Source organism: Nyctereutes procyonoides, unplaced genomic scaffold, assembly GCF_905146905.1.
Source record: "Nyctereutes procyonoides isolate TBG_1078 unplaced genomic scaffold, NYPRO_anot_genome, whole genome shotgun sequence".
NCBI classification, from domain to species: Eukaryota; Metazoa; Chordata; class Mammalia; order Carnivora; family Canidae; genus Nyctereutes; species Nyctereutes procyonoides.
In genome coordinates this window covers 7,944,402-7,965,027 of record NW_026575151.1, presented here as the reverse complement: position 1 = coordinate 7,965,027, position 20,626 = coordinate 7,944,402, and the positions used below count along the sequence as shown (strand labels likewise).

Sequence of the window (20,626 nt, the reverse complement as noted above, 5' to 3'; positions counted from 1 at the left end):
ACATTTTCAGAGACCATAAAACTCATGTTCTTCTTTAAGTCTCCCTCTAGCTTCTCCTATTTTTTGTCCTACAAACTCCATCCTCCCCTTTACACACACACACACACACACACACACACACACACACACACACTACACACCGCTGGCCCTCTCATTTATTCTTCTGCAGGACTAGGTAAAAATCTAAGTTACACTGGAGACTGTTCCATGCACACACCTCTATGTCCATGACCCCTAGAAGATGAGATGAACGCTTAGCAAGTATAGACCATTACAACAATTATGAAGCTCAGAGGAGGAAGATGAATGATTTTCTAGTCAATGGTGGTGGCATTCATTAGGAAGAGGAGAGAAAGGGGAAGTGATTGACCCCAGTGCACTTAAGCTCCATCATGGAAAGAAGAGTAATGGAGAAAATTTAGAGTTTGGGAAAGGGACCGTTGTTGAGAAAAGGGGAGTCTAAAAATTCAGATCAATCTTTAAAACCATTATGCACAATGTCTGCACCCTTTACATTTTGGCATGCCAAAGACAAAACCAGAATCACATCATCTCAACTTTGACTGACTATGTAGACTTTCAGGCCTTTTCAGGCAGGCTGGTGGTGAACAACACCTGCAGGAACTTACTGTTCTGAAAAGACCCAGTTGGCACCCACTTTCTGTTGGCCAGGCCCTGTGCTAGGCTTATAGATACAGAGCTGACAAGAAGAAATGCAGAGTGTTGGAAATACTTACACATATGTGACTAATATCACTTCATGTGATACATGATATAGTAGAAGATTACACAGAAGGCCAAAAAAATATATACTTCTGGAGTATTAGGGAGAAGACCACTGGGGGAGATGTCATTAGGAGGTGATATCTGAGCTCAGGCCTGACTGCAGATCAGAAATTGTCCTCGGGTTATGAATGGGTGCTACCATCATCCGTCATTTCAGAACAGGTCCCTCCACTTCTCGGAGACTCTATCCAATGAACTAAATAAGTCTGGGCACAGAATTGAGATGGCCAGGAAGGCTGGAGCAACAGGAAGACTTGCTCATTGAATGGAGACAGCATACATGACTGATAGGGAGGTTTCTGTCCATAGGAGTTATTTAGCATATTACTTTTCATCTCTAATACATACAGATATTATTTGAATAAAATCACCTTTCACCTCTCTGCAGTAAACAGACACACAAATTATACCTAGTCCTCAATATGAACACTTTAATAGTTTCATTATGCATGGACTATGCTATAATATGGCAATAATATTGAGTAAAAAAAAATAAAGTTAACATATCAAAATAGGCCCACACCTAAAAGAGTACGCCAGTGAACTATAAAATTCAACCCTCGTTTATTTATTTAAATCCTTGTATTTACAGTCTTTGTTGTTAAATTAAGCTCTTAGAAACTGAGCTTTTTACTAATGTTTTTTAGTATTTATCATGCAACAGCAAGGATTTCCTTATTAGAAAAAAGGGAATTTAAACAGCCTAAATTGAAGTAGGCTTTTACAGTTTTCTTTTTATCCATACAAAATGACTCATAAAGATTTCATCAAAGGGATGGCTAGGGATACTATGAAATTAAAATTCGTAACCAGCTGAGATTAGCTTATATACTTACTCCTCAGAGAAAGAACCAATATGAAAAAAATCCTAGCTAATTTTATAAAGACTGAAATTTAAGAGACAGGAAGGCAATGCTTATAATTGCATTTTTGTGTATACACATATGGAAATGTTGTTTTATAATAGCCTTTCAACTCATTTTTTTCATTGCATCTAAGTTTTCCTTTTAAAAATGACTGGAAGTTCATTAGATGTTTAGAAGACTTTTTCTAGCTCCGAAAATGCTGAATTTTAATTTGAATAGCTGGTTTTGCTTTTGTAGTATTTGAATATCGACCCACAGAGATGGCAATAATTATATTAAGATTCTAGGATTTATGAGAACTTACCACGTTTCTTTGATCTTATCAACTTTAGGCTAATCCATTTGGTCAGAGGAAAGTGACACTCAGACCTATCCAAAATCACATGCCAAATAAAGAAGGCCTCAGATCTTCTCATGTCCAATTCTGTGTATTTTTTTTAAAGATTTTATGTATTTATTTGAGAGTGAGAGATCACAAGCAGAGGGAGGGGCAGAGGGAAAGAGAGAAGCAGATCCCCCAGTGAGCAGGGAGCCCAATGTGGGGCTGGATCCTAGGACTCTGGGATCATGACCTGAGCCCAAGGCAGACACTTAACCGACTGAGCCACCCAGGCACTACTCTGTGTATTTTCTATAAGCATTCACATCACCTCTGTCATGTATCACCATGGATTCCAGCACAAAGCTTCAGTCTTTTTTTAATACTATCTCTTCCAGGCAACAGAAATGTAAGTTCCTTCCTTCCTTCCATCACTGAATATTTATTGAATACTAGTATGTACCACGCACCAAGGATACAGACAAAGCCCCAGTCCTCTCAGAGATTACATTCGAGAGAAAGAGAACAAGCATAAAATTAGAAGATCATATGTAATAATGCCAGATACTGACATATGCTATGAAGAAACATATGGAAGAGTGAGGTATGGAGATCAATAGGAATTTTACTTTAAATAGGGTGACCAGGAAAAGGCTCTCTGAGGAGGAAACATTTGAGCAGATTTTAGCAGAAATATGAGTGAAATAAGAAAAAGGGCTCTGTAAAAATCTGAGAAAAAGCGATTCTGACAGAGAAAGAACAGTGTAAAGGCCCTAGCCTTTGGGAACATGCATGGTAAGTTCAAGGATCAGCAGGAAGGCCAGTATGGCTGGGCCACTGTGTGTGAGGGGAAGAAAGACAGGAAGTGAGAACAGATTATATGTTGCTCTGGGAAACCCCAGAAAGAAGAGTTATACATGTCCTAACTAAGTTTTAAAGGATCATTCTAGAAGGCAAGAAAATAGACCCACACTTTTTTTTTTATTCTACTAACAAAACTGAGCTTTCAAGAAGAATATCCAGAGAAGCCACACACGTTTCCTCTAGTCTCTATTAAATGTCCATTATTAAAAGCAGCTTACATGATGTTGAGAGTTTAAAAACATCAAGTCTCAAATATTTTAATGAACTAGAAGGTTTTAAGATGCTTCTCAATTTGTAGTCGTGATTGCAGCATTCAGAAATAGAAAAATTAGCATTGTAGCTTGCTGGAGCCTGTGTCCAGTACATACTTGCTTTTTCCCAGAAGTCTTCCTCTGGGTCAATAAGTCTGTCAGATATTGGTTCTCTTGGTCACATAAAAAATGGATACAGAATTACCAGTCTAATTAAGCCAAATGATTCATGGGGACATAACATTCCACAAAAATGTTTATGTGGGCTTTTCAGGGCACCTACTTTGCCTAAGTCTAGACAAAGGGTACAATGGAATTTGTTTATCCTGTCAGCAGCAACCAAAGATGATTTCATGTCCTTGTGATACTAATGTCCATCCACTAAAACAGGCAACAGTGGATGGCTTCCACTGGATGGAAGTGAGAGTGAAGGAGGCTAAAATATTGTCCTTCACGGCAACAACCCATTCTTTATGGAAGTGTGGTGATTCACCCGAAATACTTAGCGCATTTTCTAGAAAGTGGGCACACTGAAGGGGAGCTCTCCATGCATGAGCACAAACTGAAAAAAAAAAAAAAACCTTTGGAGGCTCATCTCATATGCCACCACCTCTTTGAAGCCTTCCTTGAATTTACAGAACCAATTCCTTTCTCCTATGAGGTACTTTAACACTGTTTATATTCCACAGTTACATCCCTTATGGCAGCATCCTCTAGTTGTGTGTGAATAAATCTAGCTCCTTGAGGAAAAGTATTATATCCTATTCATTTTTTAACCCCTACAGCATTTGTAACATAGTAGATGTTCAACACTTGCTTGGTGAAAAAGATCTGAATGAAGAGATAACTGTTAACATCGGTTTTAATAAGATATGTAAAGGCACATGTATATGTATATGTATGATCTTCAGAACAGCATGGTGAGCTACAGACTATTATCCCAATGTTAAAGATGAGAAAATTAAAGTCTAGGAAGGTCACAGATACTTAAGGTGAGACTTGATCCGGGTTCCAAAGGGAACTTTCCCATTATACATAAAATGATGAGAATGTAGGAGATTTTTAAGAGAAAAGAAGCAACATATATTAAGCGCATTGGTGGAAAAAGCTTATTTGTTACTTAATAAGTACAGCTAACAATGGTCTGGCAGAAAAATTATAGTTGGAGCTGATAATTACTTTTATCTGTCATATTAGGAAAAACTGAAACATATAAAATAATGTGACCTATATGCAGGTTAGAATAAAGCATGAGCATAAAAGCCCACTGTACGCACAACCAGGTTAACAGAGCAGAGCCAGTGCAGAAGCCCTCTGTGCTCTTCCCATGGTGACCTACTGCACACTGCCAAGAAGAGGTCACCACCACCCTGACTTTTGTGTTGGGCAGGTATTCGCATTCATTTCTAACTATACCCCATATTTAAAATCCTTAAGTAGGGACGCCTGGGTGGCTCAGTGGTTGAGCGTCTGCCTTCGGTCCAGGGCATGATCCCAGGATCCGGGTTTCCTGCCTGGAACTTGCTTCTCCTTCTGCCTGTGTCTCTGCCTCTCTCTCTGTGTGTCTCTCATGAATAAATAAATAAAATCTCTTTAAAAAATCCTTAAAGTAAGTTCTTGTTTTTAAAAAAATTAGGTAAATCTTATAACTATTCTTGGGCAAATGGCCTATTTTCATTTAAAATTATATTTGTGAATTTAATTGATACTGGAGCACATTTATTTTCACTGCCATATCATGCACCACTGAATTAACATATGATTTTTTGTCCATTATGCTGTTGATAGGCATGTGTGCTATGATTAAAATGTGCTATGATTAAAATGCTTCTATTAATACCATTTTCCATGTTACTCAGCAGAGGTACATAGAAAATGGTAGAATTACAAGATCAAAGACATGGTATATTCAATTTTACTACACAATGTCAAATCACTTTCTTTAAGGACCGTACTCTATTATCACCTTCTTCACCAGCAGCAATGCATAGAGTTCCGGTTGCTCTACATCTTTACTATCTTTTAATGACATCAACTTTTATTTTTGTCATTTTTATTACATCACTGTTACTTAATTTGCATTCCCCCCACCTTAGTAATTAGTTTGAACTATAGTATTATAACTAGTTTTAATATTTGAGAGAAATTCCTCCCACCCTCTTCTTGTTTGCCTTCAGAAATGTCTTCACTATTCTTGGCCCTTGGTTAATCTATATAAACTTTAGAATCAGCTTGCCAAACTTCATGAAAAGCTTTGCTAGAATTCCACTGAACTGTATCTAATCTGTAGATCATTCTGGAGACTATTCATCTTTATGATATTGAGTCTTGCTATTTTTAAACCTAATACATCTTTCTGATTTAGGGTGATGCTACAGCTACTGTAACAAACATATCTAAGAAAGTATAAAAGCTTAAACTCTACATTAATTTACTTCTCATAATGAATTTTCTTGAGCAGTAGGGGATCTCTAGGCATTGGGCCAGGGACACAGTCTCCTTCCATTTTTTTTTTAAAGGTCTATTAATTTGCGCAAGAGAGGGATAGAGAGAGCATGTACACGCAAGCAGAGGGAGGGGCAAAGGGAGAAGGAGAAGGAGAGAGAATCCCAAGCAGACTCCCTGCTGAGCACAAAGCATGATGTAGGTGGGGCTCAATCATCCCCCTGAGATTGTGACTTGAGCTGACATCTTGACCTGACTCAAAATCAAAAGCCAAACACTCAACTGACTGAACCACCCAGGCACCCTTGGCTCATTCCATTTTAAGGCTCTGCCAACTTCAGATCTCAGTATTTGTTAGCCACAAGTCATAAAGACTATGAGTGATTATCCACAGAGATCACTCTCAGCCCAGGCCTGATCATGGTGCACAACCATGTCAGCTCACACTTCACTAGCCAGACTGTGCCACAGGGCTATAACAGGCACAAGGAAGGATGGATAGGTTGTCTAACTCTGTGTCCAGAAGAAAAACAATGATCCTATTAATTTACATGCTTTTAAAAAAATTTACATGTTTTTAATGTCTTTCTATAAATTTGTCTAAGTTTCTCAATAAAGATCTTACACATTTTTGTTAGATTTATTCCTAGATACATTATATTTTTATTTCTGTTATGTAAACATATATTTTTGTATGCTTTTTAAAAATGATACTTTTATTCCTATCAACTATGTTTCTGATATTTAAAAATACACTGAGTTCTTATATTATTAATCTTATATCCAGCTATCATTCTAAACTATTTACTTAATTTTAATGATTTGTTGTTATATTCTGGATTTCTATATAACCATATCACATAGGAAAACACATTTTGTTGTTTATGTCTCAATCTTCCTTTTAATTTTATTTATATCTTTCTGCATTGGGTTAGAACTTCCAGTAAAATATAGAAGTGCTTATTTTACTGACTTTTAAAAGCATACGCCTAATGCTTAATCATTATGTACAGTGTTTGCTTCAAATTTTAGGAGGTATCTTTCACTGGGTTAATAAAATTTATTTCTATTCCTAGTTTGCTAAGATTTTATCATAACTGAATGTAGAAACATATCAAAAATTTTTCTGCATCTACTGAGGTGATTATAGAATTGTTTCTCTTTTTTAATCTACTGAAATGGTGATTTGGTTTAAAGAATTTTTAATGTTAAATTTCTGAGATATATCCAATTTTGTTATGATTATGATGTCTCATTATAATTTGTATTCAGTTTGCTAATATTTTACTTATGATTTTTACAGTAAATTTATGAGCTAGATGGGACATTAATTGGCCTTCCAGAGTTTTCTTTGGAGAACCAAGTTTATACTAGCCTCACAGAATAAGATGGAAATTATCTCTTACTGCTTTCTGAAAGAATTCACATCTGATTAGTATTATAAATCCTTAAGGTGAATTCTCTGGATGTGGTGTGCTATAGATTGAATGTCTATGCCTGTACAAAATTCTGATGTTGAAGCTCTAATCCCCAATATAATGGTATTTGGAAGTGAGCCCTTTGGGAGGTAATTAGGCCATGAAGGTAACATCCTCATGAATGGGATTAGTGCCTTTATGAAAAGAGACACAAGAAAGATGATTTCTCTCTGCTATGTGAGGACACTGTGAGAAGATAGCCATCTGCAAACCAGAAAGAGCCTTCACCGGAACCTAACTATATTTTTATGATATACGTATAAACAAATATGTATTTCATATATAGTAATAAAGTTGCCCAAATACTTTCTAATCCACATAAATCTCTGCTTTAATTTTAATTATGTTCATTCATAATAGTATTTATTTGTATCTCTTTTGATCAGTATTTCCAGTTTGTTAATTTTTTCAGTCTTTTCAAAACATCAGCCTTTGGCTCTGTATCCCTTTTATTTTCTATTTTATTAATATTCTTAACTTTATTCTTTTCCTTCTTTTCTTTGGTTTTATTCTGTTTCTCCCATTTCCATCTTAAGCTGAATGCTTAGCTCATTAATTTTTAGCCTTTCTTATTTCCTAGTGGAAACATTTAAGACTATAAATATTACTCTATCATATTAGTTGCAAACACATGTATTGATATGCAATGTCTATTGTGCAGCTCAGTTTTATAATATTCGTTAAAATTTCTTCACCGATTCTTGAGTTATTTTGAAATATCCTTAAAATTCCAGTGAGATGAGTTATGATCTTTGTTATTTCTTCCTGTTTTTTTTCAAGTTTTGTTTTTAATTTCTAACTTAAATACATTGACATCAGTGAACAAAACCTTTATGCTCCTATTTTCAGAGCGAGGAGGTAGCTGCCCCTCTGACCTTTCACTCATTCTTAAATGCTAAGCAATGCTCTAAGTCTGGCAGTAAATACCATAGCACAATTTTTGCCCTCATGGGGCTATTGCCATAGAGGGGAAGGTAGGTCATAAAGAAGCAGGCAGCAATATCAACATTTAATATGTTCTACATTGTATTTTCTTATATAATACTCACTATAGGATTAAGTTGCTCTATTACCACATGAAAAGTATTACTCACATGAGTTAATAGCACAACCATAAAGAATGTTTATTGATTTACTAGATTACTACCAAGTCTTTCCTTAAGCAAACCCAAGAAGACAAACTACTACATTAATTCTGCTAGGGTTGAGAATAAGGTAGGTTTTTCTTTAAACTCTAAGTACTGTCCTACACCGTATTATTGTCCTTGATTCAATCATGATAACCAAAAGAAAGACTATTAATCATAATTGTCTTCATCACCTTTCCTTGGCCTTGAAAGTATAGAAAGATTGAGGAAATCATTGAATAAGTGGGTGAGACATGGTGACATGAGACTCTTCATGTTCTTTAGTAATATCTGCTAATTCTTGATTTCCTCTCAGTGTGTTTACTGATAGAGACAGTATGGACCAGGTAGCATTCATTTGGAAACAAATCTGGATAATAATCTCAATTGTGGACTGGGGAAGAAGAATAGAATGAAGTCTTCATCCCTCACTACAAACTCATCCTCTGTAATTACCACAAAAAGACACATCTCTACACCCTCTAGAGAGACACTTCCAAAACCCAGATCTTTCTTTTACATAAGTCTTTTCCCCCAAGCTTTCACTGGTTATGCTTTGCTGGAAAACAAAACAAAACAAAACAAAACATCATTCCCATCGTTCCTTTCTTTCTGTCCTTAGATATCTGATCCCTCACAGATATTGCCAAGAAATTATGTAGGAAGATGAAAAACACCACTTAATAAAAGTTTGTAGAATGAGGCCAAAGTAAGTCTTACATAATCTTTCATCCTCAAAGACTTGATGTCCAAGGCTGGACAGCTTAGTGTCCATCACCCAGATGTGCATTCTTATTGTGCTGTCACAAGGCACTTCCATCACCCCCCATCTCTACCACAATCCCCTCAGGAACTCTCAGTGGAACAGCTTGGCTGGACTGTCAGCTGGCAACCTAATTCCTCTTTTTCATATTTGCTGAAACTTGCTTCATGGCCCTAATGGGTGATAAAATTTTGTTAATTTGTATTCTTCAACTCTTGGGAACAATATTCTATAAGCCCATTAGATCAAGTTTATTAATTCTGTTGTGCACATCTTCTAAAGCTTTAGTGATATTTGGTTTGAATGTTCCATCAATTTCTGAGAGAGATGTATCAAAATTTCCTATAATTGTTCATTTCTCCTTATCAGTTCTTTCAAATCCTGCTTCTTTTTTAAGCATTCTAGTAGGTAAATAAAAGATTAGGATTTTCACATCATCTTGGCAAAATGAGCCTTTCGCCATCCAAGGATAACCCTTTTATTTCTAGCAATACTGCTTCTCTGATCATGAAACCTGCATTTCATTTGTTGCATTTGTTGACTATTTCCCAGACATATTTTTTCTGCCCCTTTCACTTCCACCTTTCTGCAGCCTCATGTGTTAGGTCTGTCTCTTGTAAATAGCATCTAGCTGATTTTTATTTTTTAAATCTATCTGACAATCTTTGGTTTTGATCTGGAGAGCTGTATACACACATTAGATTTCTTTCTGCTCTGCTCTTGGAGGGCGCTTTCTCTTGGATCTTTTCCTAGGTTTTCTGTATCTCTCTTGCTGTATCCTTTGAAAGTGACTGATATTTTTTCCTACTTTAATTCCAATTATACCAACTCCTGGTTTTCACGCTGCTGCTGTTGAGTTATTTAGCATTTTCTCATTTTCAATACTGGATAGCGGAATGAGAATGATTACTTTGCACCAATATTTAAAGAGATTTAACATGTTTACCATCTTTCTAAGGATCTTTCTCAGATCCTCCATCGGGGATCATTTTTCCACTCCCTTAAGCACATCCTTTGTATAAGGGTGGCAAACACCCTTCATCCTTGTTTGAAAATACCTTCATTTCACCCTTTTGAAAGATAGTTTCCCTGGATTTACAATTCAAGTTTGTTAGTTATTTTCTGTCAGAATTTTATTTTATTTTTTATTTTATTTTTTTTTAAAGATTTTATTTATTTATTCATGAGAGACACAGAGAGAAAGAGAGGCAGAGACACAGCCAGAGGGAGAAGCAGGCTCCATGCAGGGAGCCCGACGTGGGACTTGATCCCGGGTCTCCAGGATCACGCCCTGGGCTGAAGACGACACTAAACCGCTGAGCCACCCGGGTTGCCCCTCTATCAGAATTTTAAATATCTACCACTGCATTCTGGATTCTCTTGTTGCTATTGTGATGTAAACTGAAAGCCAAAGTTTTATTCCTCTCTATGTAAATTGTCGTTTCACTTTGATAGTTTTTGATACTTTGTTTTGTCCCCTCCCACAATAAATTTCACAGTAAACCAGGTCTGGCCCTAACCAGATCTGACCAACCGCATGGGCTGGAAATGCTGGGATGTGACTAAGAGTAGGTTCTAAAAGGCATTGTATGGGCGCTTCAGTGGCTCAGTGGTTAAGCATCTGCCTTTGGCTCAGGCCATGATCCTGGGGTCCTGGGATCAATTCTTGCTTCAGGCTCCCCGTGTGGAGCCTGTTTCTTCTTCTGCCTATGTCTCTTGCCTCTCTGTGTGTCTCTCATGAATAAATAAAATCTTTAAAAGGGGGGGGGCATTGTAGCTTTTCCTCGGATGACTCACTCTGAGGGAAGCCAGCTGCCACGTCACTGAAGACATTCAACCTCTAAAAAGGCCCATAATGCCCCCAAATAACAGCCAGCATCCATTTCCCAGCCATGTGATTAAGTGACTTTGGATCTGGATGCCCTGGTCAAGCCCTAGACAAGCTTCCAAGTGACTGAAGCCCCAGCCAACATGTGACTGAAAATTCAGGAGAGACCTCAAGTCAGTACCACCCAGCTGAACCACTCCCCAAATTCTGACCCACAGAAACCATGAGAGATCATAAATGATTCTTGTGGTTTTAAGCCATTACATTTTGAGGTGATTTGTTATACAAAGATAGGAGCTACAACAAATACAATTTGTCCCAGATGGGATTTGTTTGGGTTCTTTTACGTAATGATTGGTGTTTCTTATAATCCCTCCAAACTCTCAGCTATTGTTTCTTTAAATACTGCTTTTCCCTCATTTTCCAATATTATTTTATCTTGGAAACAGATTTATAATTTTAAGAACTTCTCACTCTGTTCTCTTATTTTTTTATCCTTTTCTTTGTGTCTCTATGCTACATTCTGTGTAAATTACTTAAATTCATCTTTCTGTGAACTGATTTTCTCTTAATTTGTTAATCACCTGACATTTAACCTATTACATTTTTCAAAATTGATGTATAACTTACAAACAATAATATGCATAGATTTTTGGCATTTAGTTCACTGAGTTTTGTTGCAGATTATACATGTAATTACGACTACCATATAGTTAAGATACAGACACACTCATTCTCTCAGAAAGTTCCCTCATGCCTCTTTCTAATCAAATGTCTCTCCCAGAAGCGACCATTGTATTGATTTCTACCATGATTCTAGAATGTCAATAAATATAATCATACAGAAGATACTCTTTTGTATCTGGCTTCTTTTGTTCAACATAGTTTTTTAAATTCATTCACATTGTTGCTTATAGTAATTCCTTCCTTTCTACTGCTGAGCAGCATGCCATTGCTGAAGTACTACCGCCGTGTGTTTATACATCTTATTGGTGACAGATATTTGAGCTGTTTCTGATTGGGGGACTTTTAGAAATAAAGCTGTTATGAACATTCCTGCCCAAGATTTTGGAAGGCAGGGTTTCAGTTTTCCTAGATAAATACCAGGGAGTGAAGTTTCTCCCTGGAAGTTGATTTTTTTTTAATCATAGATTAGGTATATGTTTGACTCAATAAAAAAATAGATAACCTAGTCTTCAAACAGTTTATACCTTTCTTTCTCCACTAGAAATTTAGGGCAAAGTCCTTGTCAACACTTGGTATTGTCAGCCTTTTAAATTGTAGTCATTTTAGTGACTATGAAATGGTTCCTCTTTGTGATTTTAATTTGCATTTCCTTGATGACAACTGTTACGGCTTATTAATCATTCCTATGTCTTCTTTTGTGAAGTGATTTTTCCAGATCTTTGACTATTGTTTTTTCAGTTGGGTTGTCTTTTTATTACTGAGCTGTAGGAGTTATTTATGTATTTCCCAATACAATCAAATCCTCTGTCATATTAATATATATTGCAAATATTTTCTCCCAGTTTATGGCATGATTATTCATTTTCTTAATGTACTTTATTTTCTCCTTAATGTATTTTAATGATAAGAAGTTTTTAATGCTGATGAAGTCCAATTATTATGGACTGCATGTTTGTATCTCCCCAAAATGTGTATGTTGCAAAATCCCCACTGGGATGGTATATGGAGGTAGGGCTTTTAGGAGGTAATCAAATCATGAGGTCTAGCCCTCATTATACAATTTGAACCTTATAAGACGAAAGCTCACCCCCCTCAACTGTGTGTCTGTAAGTCTGTGTGTGTGTGTGTCTCTCTCAAGTGAAGGAATGAGAAGGCAGCTCTCTACCAGCCCAGAAGCGAATCCTGACCAAATGAATATCACATCTGCCCGCACCTTAATCTTGGTCTTCCTAGGCTTTAAAACTGTGAGAAATAAATGTTTATTGTTTAAGTCATCCTGTCCATGGTATTATTATGGTAGCCTGAAATTTTTTAAATTACTGCTATTTGTATTCTAAGAAATCTCTGCCTACCCAATGTAGTGAAAATATTACCATATTACCATCTTGAATTAATTTTTCTTCATTGTGTGAGGTGGGAGCAGGTTCGTTTTTTCCCCTCACATATGCATATCCAGTTGTTTCAGCATCATCTGCTCAGAAGACTGGCTTTTCCCTTTTTGCTAAAAATCAGTTGATCGTATGTCTATCTCTGGACTTTATTCTATTAGATTAAGCTATTTGTCTATCCTGTATTATGAGACTGCCTTGATTACTGTAGTTTATAGTATCAGATACTGTAAATTCCTCTATTTTGTTCTTCTTTTGTCAAAGTGGTTATTAATTTTTCTAAACTGTGTTTCTGTGTAAATTTTAGAGTGCCTCAGTTTCTAAAACTGTACCTGCTCTAATTTATATTACAATGACCTTAAATCTGTAATTAATATGGGGAGAATGGACTTTTTATCAAATGCTGAGTTATCCAATATGTGAACATAGTATACTTTACCATTTAGTTATATATTATTTTCTCAGTAATATTTTGTGGTTTTCAATGTGGAGTTCTTACACATTTTTACACATTAAATGTATTCAAGTTTATTTTATGATTTTTGATGTTATTATAAATGATATTTTTATTTCATTTATATAAATATTTACTGCTAGCATAAAAATAGAGTTTATATATTGACTTAATTTGTATATTGACTTAATTGACATATAATTTTATTTATATATTGACTTTGTACTGGTAATCATGCTTATTTGTCCAGAACTTTTTTGGTAGATTCCTTAGGCTTTTTCTACATAAACAATCATGTTGTCTGAAAAAGATAACTTCTTCTTTTTTCATCTTTGACCTTTCATTTCATTGTCTTGGTTTTTATTTCATTTGCTAAGACCTCTGTTATAATGTTGAAAAAAAGTAGAAAAAATATTTTTACCCTGTTGACAATTTAATGGAAAAATGTTCTGTATTTCACTGTTAGGTAAGATGTTAACTAAAGATTTATGCCCCATACCTTATACAGTAAGATGTGTCCTGAAACGAACAGCTTTTAAACAGCTATAGCAATGTGGATTTTTCACCAAGCATGGTTCCCTTTTCTCAAGGTTTAAATGTCTACTTTTTGTTGCTCTCCTTCACATATTTTAAGACATCTATTATAATTAATCTAGCAAGATGAGTCCAATGCAAGCTGCTCCACCATTAATGAAACTTCCTTAAATATATAATTTCAATTATTATATTCTTAAGTCCTTAATAAAAGTTTTACTTACCAGTTTTTTTCTAAACTTATTAGGTTTTTTCTCTTTTCCTTACTCATTTGTCATTCCTTCTCTTATTTTTAAAAGGCATTAGATGTAATTATTTTACATTTTGTATCTGATTACTCCAATATATGAAGCACTTAATTGCTTTCCAAATAATGCTCATGGCACCTTTTCCCCCTCATATATATTTTTTGTTTTATCTTATTTTTTTTTAAATGTGAGATCATGTTCTCTGGGACTTTATCTTCAGGAGTTCTTTGTATCCTGAGTCAAGAGTACATTCGTCCAGACAGTATTTACATTGATTCTTGAAAAGTTGGGCATGCTACCAACATGAATCTATTTTCAAATTCTTGCATGGGGTTTTCCATCTTTGAAGATCGAGCACCGACTTCCATGAAGACGAGACTATGGCCAAGAATTCTTAAAGGAGACTCTTTTGTTACCATACCAAGAGCTCAATAATGAGAAGAGCATGTTTTCTTGCTTGCACTCTATCTTTATAAGTGAGATCTTTTTTCTTGCATAAACTGTGTGATTCTGGGCTCTGGAAAATGTTCTCTGATTCAACTTCCCACACTGCCCAGGTCTAAAAGTTGGTATCCTGTTCTCACAAGGTACAGCTAACTAAAATCAGATCTCTAGTCCATCTCGGATTGCTGGGTGCCCACAAACAGCAGCTTCATTGTTTGATCTAGATGAAACGCTTGCTCAAGTTTGATTCCCAACCTTGGGGGAATCCCACTGCTGTCTTATAAAGCCAACCATGCATGTAATACAGCTCTTTATGTTTCATCTAGTATTTTTAGACATTTGTTAGTGAGACAATTTCCTTGTATCTGGTTTGACATATAGCTAGAAATAGAAATATTCAACATTTACATTTTAATCTCTAAAGGCTTTACTCATCATTCTTCATTTAGCTAGTTGGTAAATGAGTTAGATAGATGGATAATACTAGCCAAAAGGAGAGATATTTATTTATGGCTATAAATGATAAACATGCTACCGATTTTTTAAAAACAGCTATGAAGAAAAAGGAATGATCTAATGGATAGTCTGCATCCCTCATGATGGTTTTAGTTCTCGAATACTCCAAAGGGTTTCCCTAAATAGCTGTAAGAAGCACAGCCAATGAAGAAATTGTGAAGAAGAGGAGTGATTGAGGCCTGTGTTAATACCTCCTCAGTTCTCAAAGCTGCCTTTCACAGATAAAATAAAGCTTGAATGGATCAAAATGTTTCTTGGAAGTTCACCAGATTTCACATGAAAGGACTTATTTTACTCTTTTACTGTGAAGAGAAATCGCTCAGCAATTACACATAATAAGTTTAATTCCTAAGGCTAAATAACACTGTGTAACACGTAGATGATAAAAACCTACCTCATCACTTATTAAATATACTAATTGCAAAATGTTTAACATAGGTCTTGACATGCAACATACTAAATTACTTATGACGTGATAGCTATTATTATTTCCATGTATGAAAGGTCCTGACATGAGAAACTTTTCACATCTTTGTAAATGTTATATTCAGGGATGGTTTCATGCCCTTGACTTACTGACAAGATAAACTCAGGAAAACTCAGCCTGGGCTCCCCAACCTGATGGGGTTCCCTCATAGTGTCCAAGGTGCCTTGGTTCCTCCCCACCTTATGACTGCCCAGTTCTCTTACAGTTTTTCACTAAAAGTAGTTTATGTGACTGGTAGTGTGGCACACAAGGGGATTTGTGTTAGGCATCAGAGGATTATAAAAATGGATAAGGAGGAAAGTCTCTGTCCTCAAGGAGCCTCTACTCTAGTGCTGTGATTCTCAGCCTGACTATACTTTAGAATCACCTAGAAAGACAAAAAAAAAAAAAAAAAAAGCATACCAATATTCATATGTTTATCTTTCCTCCCTATACAGATAGTGACTATCTTGGGACAAGCGGACAGACTACCATATTCTTTTCTTATTCCTTACAGCCAGTCTCTATATGTTTCAGGAATGTAATAAAACCTATTTAAATTCATTGTAAAAATATTAGCAAAATCCAATGTTAACGGCATTCTGTTATGTGAATCCTTAGTAGCAGTCACAAATATAGTTGAAACATTAAATTCCCAGTCCAAAAAGAATGTGCTCATAACACTTCTCCCTGTGTTAAGTGTGCCAATGTCACAGGCCATATTCTCCCCTCAGGCTGAAAATAGCAGATGTCTCAATATTTTAAAAAATCTGCAACTAGGATGCAACTTTGTATTTAGAAGTGTCTCTTGTGACACTGTTAAGAATTTGTCTTACCAATTTCAGATAACCCTCAGCATCTAGAATTAAGTTTTCTGGTTTCAGGTCTCTGTAGATAATACCGAGTCGATGCAGGTAATCAAATGCTTCTGTCACGCAAGCGACACAGAACTTGGAGGTGGGTTCATCAAAGCTGCCTCTGCAATGAAATCATTTTCCCTCTTAGTACTCTAGACACACTCATATTTATTGTCTATGCCAGGTGGCAGTTATTACATTAAGAAATCAACACAATATAAATATTTTGTAGGGCATCGACACTAAAAAGCATTTTGTAGTGCCAATGAATTAGACTGATGATGGTAAAGTAATTTAGGGGGATACTGGAGGCTACTGAGAAGACTTCACTCAAATTAAAATGTCTACATCCAAACAATTGTTTCTGGTGATTATACGTGGGTACGTAAAATAGAAACATAAGAAAACAAGACTGTTTTTAGACACTTGTGGCAAACTCTGGAGACAACGCAACTACTTTCACAGAGAGCATAGAGCAGACTTCTGTAATTTATTGTTTGACTAAAAAATGATTCAAGTGATCATTTTCATTTCCTGTTGGTATAACATGTAACAACAACCCATGTAGATATAGGGTCATAACTCTTCCCTGTCTGGTGCACCTTGATGATATTGGAGCTGCCCTGTGTCAGCACTGCATGTGGGTTTATACACTGAGTTATTAAAATGTGGTGGTGATTTGCTGAATGGAGTAGTATTAGTGTGGCTTTGGAGTGAGAGAAACTACCTCTGACTCCTGCTTCTTCCATCCCCGTGTCCTCAGGCAAGTTGTGTGGCTGTTCTGAGCTTCACATCCCTATCTGTAAAATGGATTTACTACTAACTGAACAGCATTGTTTGGGAATCAGACACAGCACCTAACAGATAGTACAAACTCCCCTTTCTTTTTTTTTTTTTAATTTCTTTAGTTTATTTATGATAGAGAGAGAGAGAGAGGCAGAGACATAGGCAGAGGGAGAAACAGGCTCCATGCACCGGGAGCCCGACGTGGGATTCGATCCCCGGTCTCCAGGATCGCGCCCTGGGCCAAAGGCAGGCGCTAAACCACTGCGCCACCCAGGGATCCCCAAACTCCCCTTTCTAAAGAGATTTACCTGTTGAAGCAGAGGTGGAGGATGCAAATGTTCCGTAGGCATCGTGCAAATCTTCTCATCCTCCCCAGTTTTCCTCACTCAGATGCATCTAACAACACTTTCCTAATACAACACATCCATCTCTTCTTAGATGCTCAAAGGTTTCCCATTACCTAGGTCTGTGATACTCCACCATGAGTGCACACTAGACTTGCCTGCGAGGTAATTTACTAGACCCCATCCAAGATGAACCAAATTGCATCTTCTGCCATTAAAGGCTTCGTATTTTGGGGTGCCTGGGTGGCTCAGTGGTTAAGCATCTGCCTTTGGCTCAGAGCATGATCTTGGGGTCCTGGGATGGAGTCCCACATTGGGCTCCCCACTGGGAGCCTGCTTCTCCCTCTGCCTGTGTCTGCCTCTCTCTGTGTGTCTCTCATGAATAAATAAATAAAATCTTAAAAAGAAAAAATTAAAGGCCCGGCATTTTTACTTTGTAAAGCTCTCACTTGATTGCAATGAGAACCAGGGTTGAGAACCAATGGCCCAGATAATATTATCAAATGTTTGGCTTGGCATTTACCTCCACAACCTCATGCAAACCTACCTTCCCAACGCCTTTTGCCAGCCTTGTCTTCTACTCAAATCCTGCTGTAAATCATCCACAAAGAGACATAATCCTATCTCAACTGTCCTATTGTATTTTTCATCCATTTCCCTTCCTCTCTGCCTTTCCAAATTCTGATCATTCGTAGAAGGTAGGTCCAGCCTTCTCTACTTCATTACATTTTTAATCTTTCCTCTCCTCCACATCTACAGTCTAAAACACTCACTGCCATTTAATTGCAAAATGCCAACTTCTCTGTCCCATTTAGTTTACACATTAAATAATGAAATGTTTTAAAACTGCACATCATGTTATCTTCCAAATAAAATCTAAACTTACTGGGGTAAAACTTTATACTTTTATCCTTTTGGGTAGAAAAGTTTACATTGTCTAGAGAACTCCTGCAATGGAGCCTTGCACGCTGGTGGTGCTCAGTAAACATCTGTGGTTTTGATTATGTAGAATCTTTGCAGGAGTCTCACTCTGCTTCAGCACTCCCTACCCCTTTCTTCATTTCCCTTGTAGAGATTCAGACTCAACAACATCTGGGTTTATAGCTACTCTGCCTTACACTAACCATGTGACTGAGGAGAGTTCACAGTCTTACAAGGCCTGTGATTTTTTGATCCCTAATATGGTAATGACAGTGACCACCTTATAGGGTGCCTATTACAATGTTAGCTAAGAAAACACCAAACACCATCATTACTATTTTATCAGGTGATAATATTTTCTCAGGATCATTTCTTAATGACTTTATCTTTAAGTGATCATGAATAAAGCCTCCTTTAGACCAGATGTGAGAACACAGGTTATTGTTTATAATTCTTTTTTTCATTACCTGTCCCTTAATATGCTCCATAGCTCCCCACCTAAGCAGGCCTCCAGAAGCATGTAGACATACTTATTGTCCTTGAAAGTACGATATAATCTGTGAAGACACACAAAAAAAACATGGTTATTATTGCAAATCTAGTTTTAAAAGATTTTTAAAATTGCTTAAGGACATCATCAATATCATCTGGAACTTTGGTGCTCATCTCATTCCAAACACCCTCCAGCTACATGGGACTTCTCACTGAATGCTCTTTGGTCTTTCTTCCTGTCTTGCTTCTGCACGTGTTAACACCTTCACTTAGACTGCCCTCCCTGCACACACAGACTGACCTTCTGCATCTTAGTTTCACTGTAACAGTGTTATCCATTCCTCAAGATGAAGTTCAGAGGCCTGATAAAGCAGCTCATCTTCCCATCTACCAAAAGCCTTGGCCTCTCTTCCCTCCAAAAGCCCAGAGACCTCTGCATACATTTCCTTTATGAACTCCCTTTATGCTCATGTCTTATGTCCTCTGGATGGTCTCAAACACTAGAGTGTGAGATGGAGACCTGTAAGCAGTAAGTTTAGTGGGTAGTGTACTTGGGAACAAGCCCCCTAGGGATGGATTAAGACACACCTGGGCAGCCGAGAGTTGGAGATGATCTAATTTCTAGTTTCAACGAAAGCCTCAGCTCAAGGAGCTCTGCCATCATTGGATGCAGGCTGTAACTGGAGACAGAGTGTGATCTTGGGCAAGGTGGATCTCTTCACCTTAGAGCAATGACCAGGAAGGGACTGAGCTAGAGTCCTCATTTGGCAACACTCCCAGAAGCTATAGGAATGACAGCCTCAATCCTGATGTGGGACTTGGGCAGGGTACTGCATTTTAACACTGCGTATCAGCAGAGCACGCAGATCATGTGCAAACAGCAGAAGAAATCTAGTAAAGTAGCTTAGGGTGGGCTGTAGATCCTAGCAGCTCAGTGTGGGCTCTGAATCCAAGCTGCCTAGGCTTGAATCCTTGACTGGCTATTTATTAGCTATGCAACCTAGTTTTCTTAATGTTCTTGAGGACAATTGTAACAAGTACCTCACTGTTATATCATAAAGATTAGATGAATATATATATTCATTTGATTTTATATTAATGATATATTAATTTATTTTTAATGATATATTAATTTAATGTTATATGTCTGCATATATGACATGAATACAAATACAACTTATCTTAAATATATATTAAACATTATATATGATACATATCATATATATTTTGTTTATAAGAGTGGCACATGTTAATTTCTCAATAAATGCGTCATTAATATTTATTATTGTATTATTATTTCCCTACTATATGCCAGGTACTTTTCAGAGAGCTGGAAATGAGAATAGGAATAAAACTTAATTCATGCCCTGAAGCTGCTCATGATAGTTCGTTAATGAATTATTGATGAAAGGGGGGGCATTCTGGGAACATAGTTAATATAAAAATAATTGGATGACTCTATTGCCAGCATTGCCTGGGTTCAAACTTTTTAATGTTGAAAACAAGTGGGTGTGGGAATATAGATAGACAGGAAGATTCTCTCAAGGTATTTGATCAAAAAACAAAAATTCTATTCATTATAGGGGCACTTTACATTGGCTGGAAATCACTAAAGCTACACTTTATGCCTAAGACATGTATGAAAATACATGTCTTCACTAGCCTACACTAACTCATGAATTCACAAGGAAAGAAAGTAAAGAAATCCATGGCCTAGAATAACATAATTCTCTTCCAAACTCTGGGAAAGAAAGAATAGTGA

The 20,626-nt window shown here is 36.7% G+C and overlaps 1 protein-coding gene across 2 annotated transcripts in view; it reads right to left on the bottom strand.

Annotated features, from left to right (window-relative positions):
- Positions 1 to 20,626, bottom strand: part of PRKG2 (protein kinase cGMP-dependent 2) — a 102,711-nt gene that overhangs the window by 15,593 nt on the left and 66,492 nt on the right. For both annotated transcript variants that reach the window (XM_055313229.1, XM_055313231.1), the window contains 2 exons: positions 18,840 to 18,929; positions 16,301 to 16,442 (listed from right to left, as the gene is read on the bottom strand). In XM_055313229.1, coding sequence (XP_055169204.1) covers positions 16,301 to 16,442; positions 18,840 to 18,929 — 232 coding nt within the window. The remainder of the gene's footprint in view (positions 1 to 16,300; positions 16,443 to 18,839; positions 18,930 to 20,626) is intronic.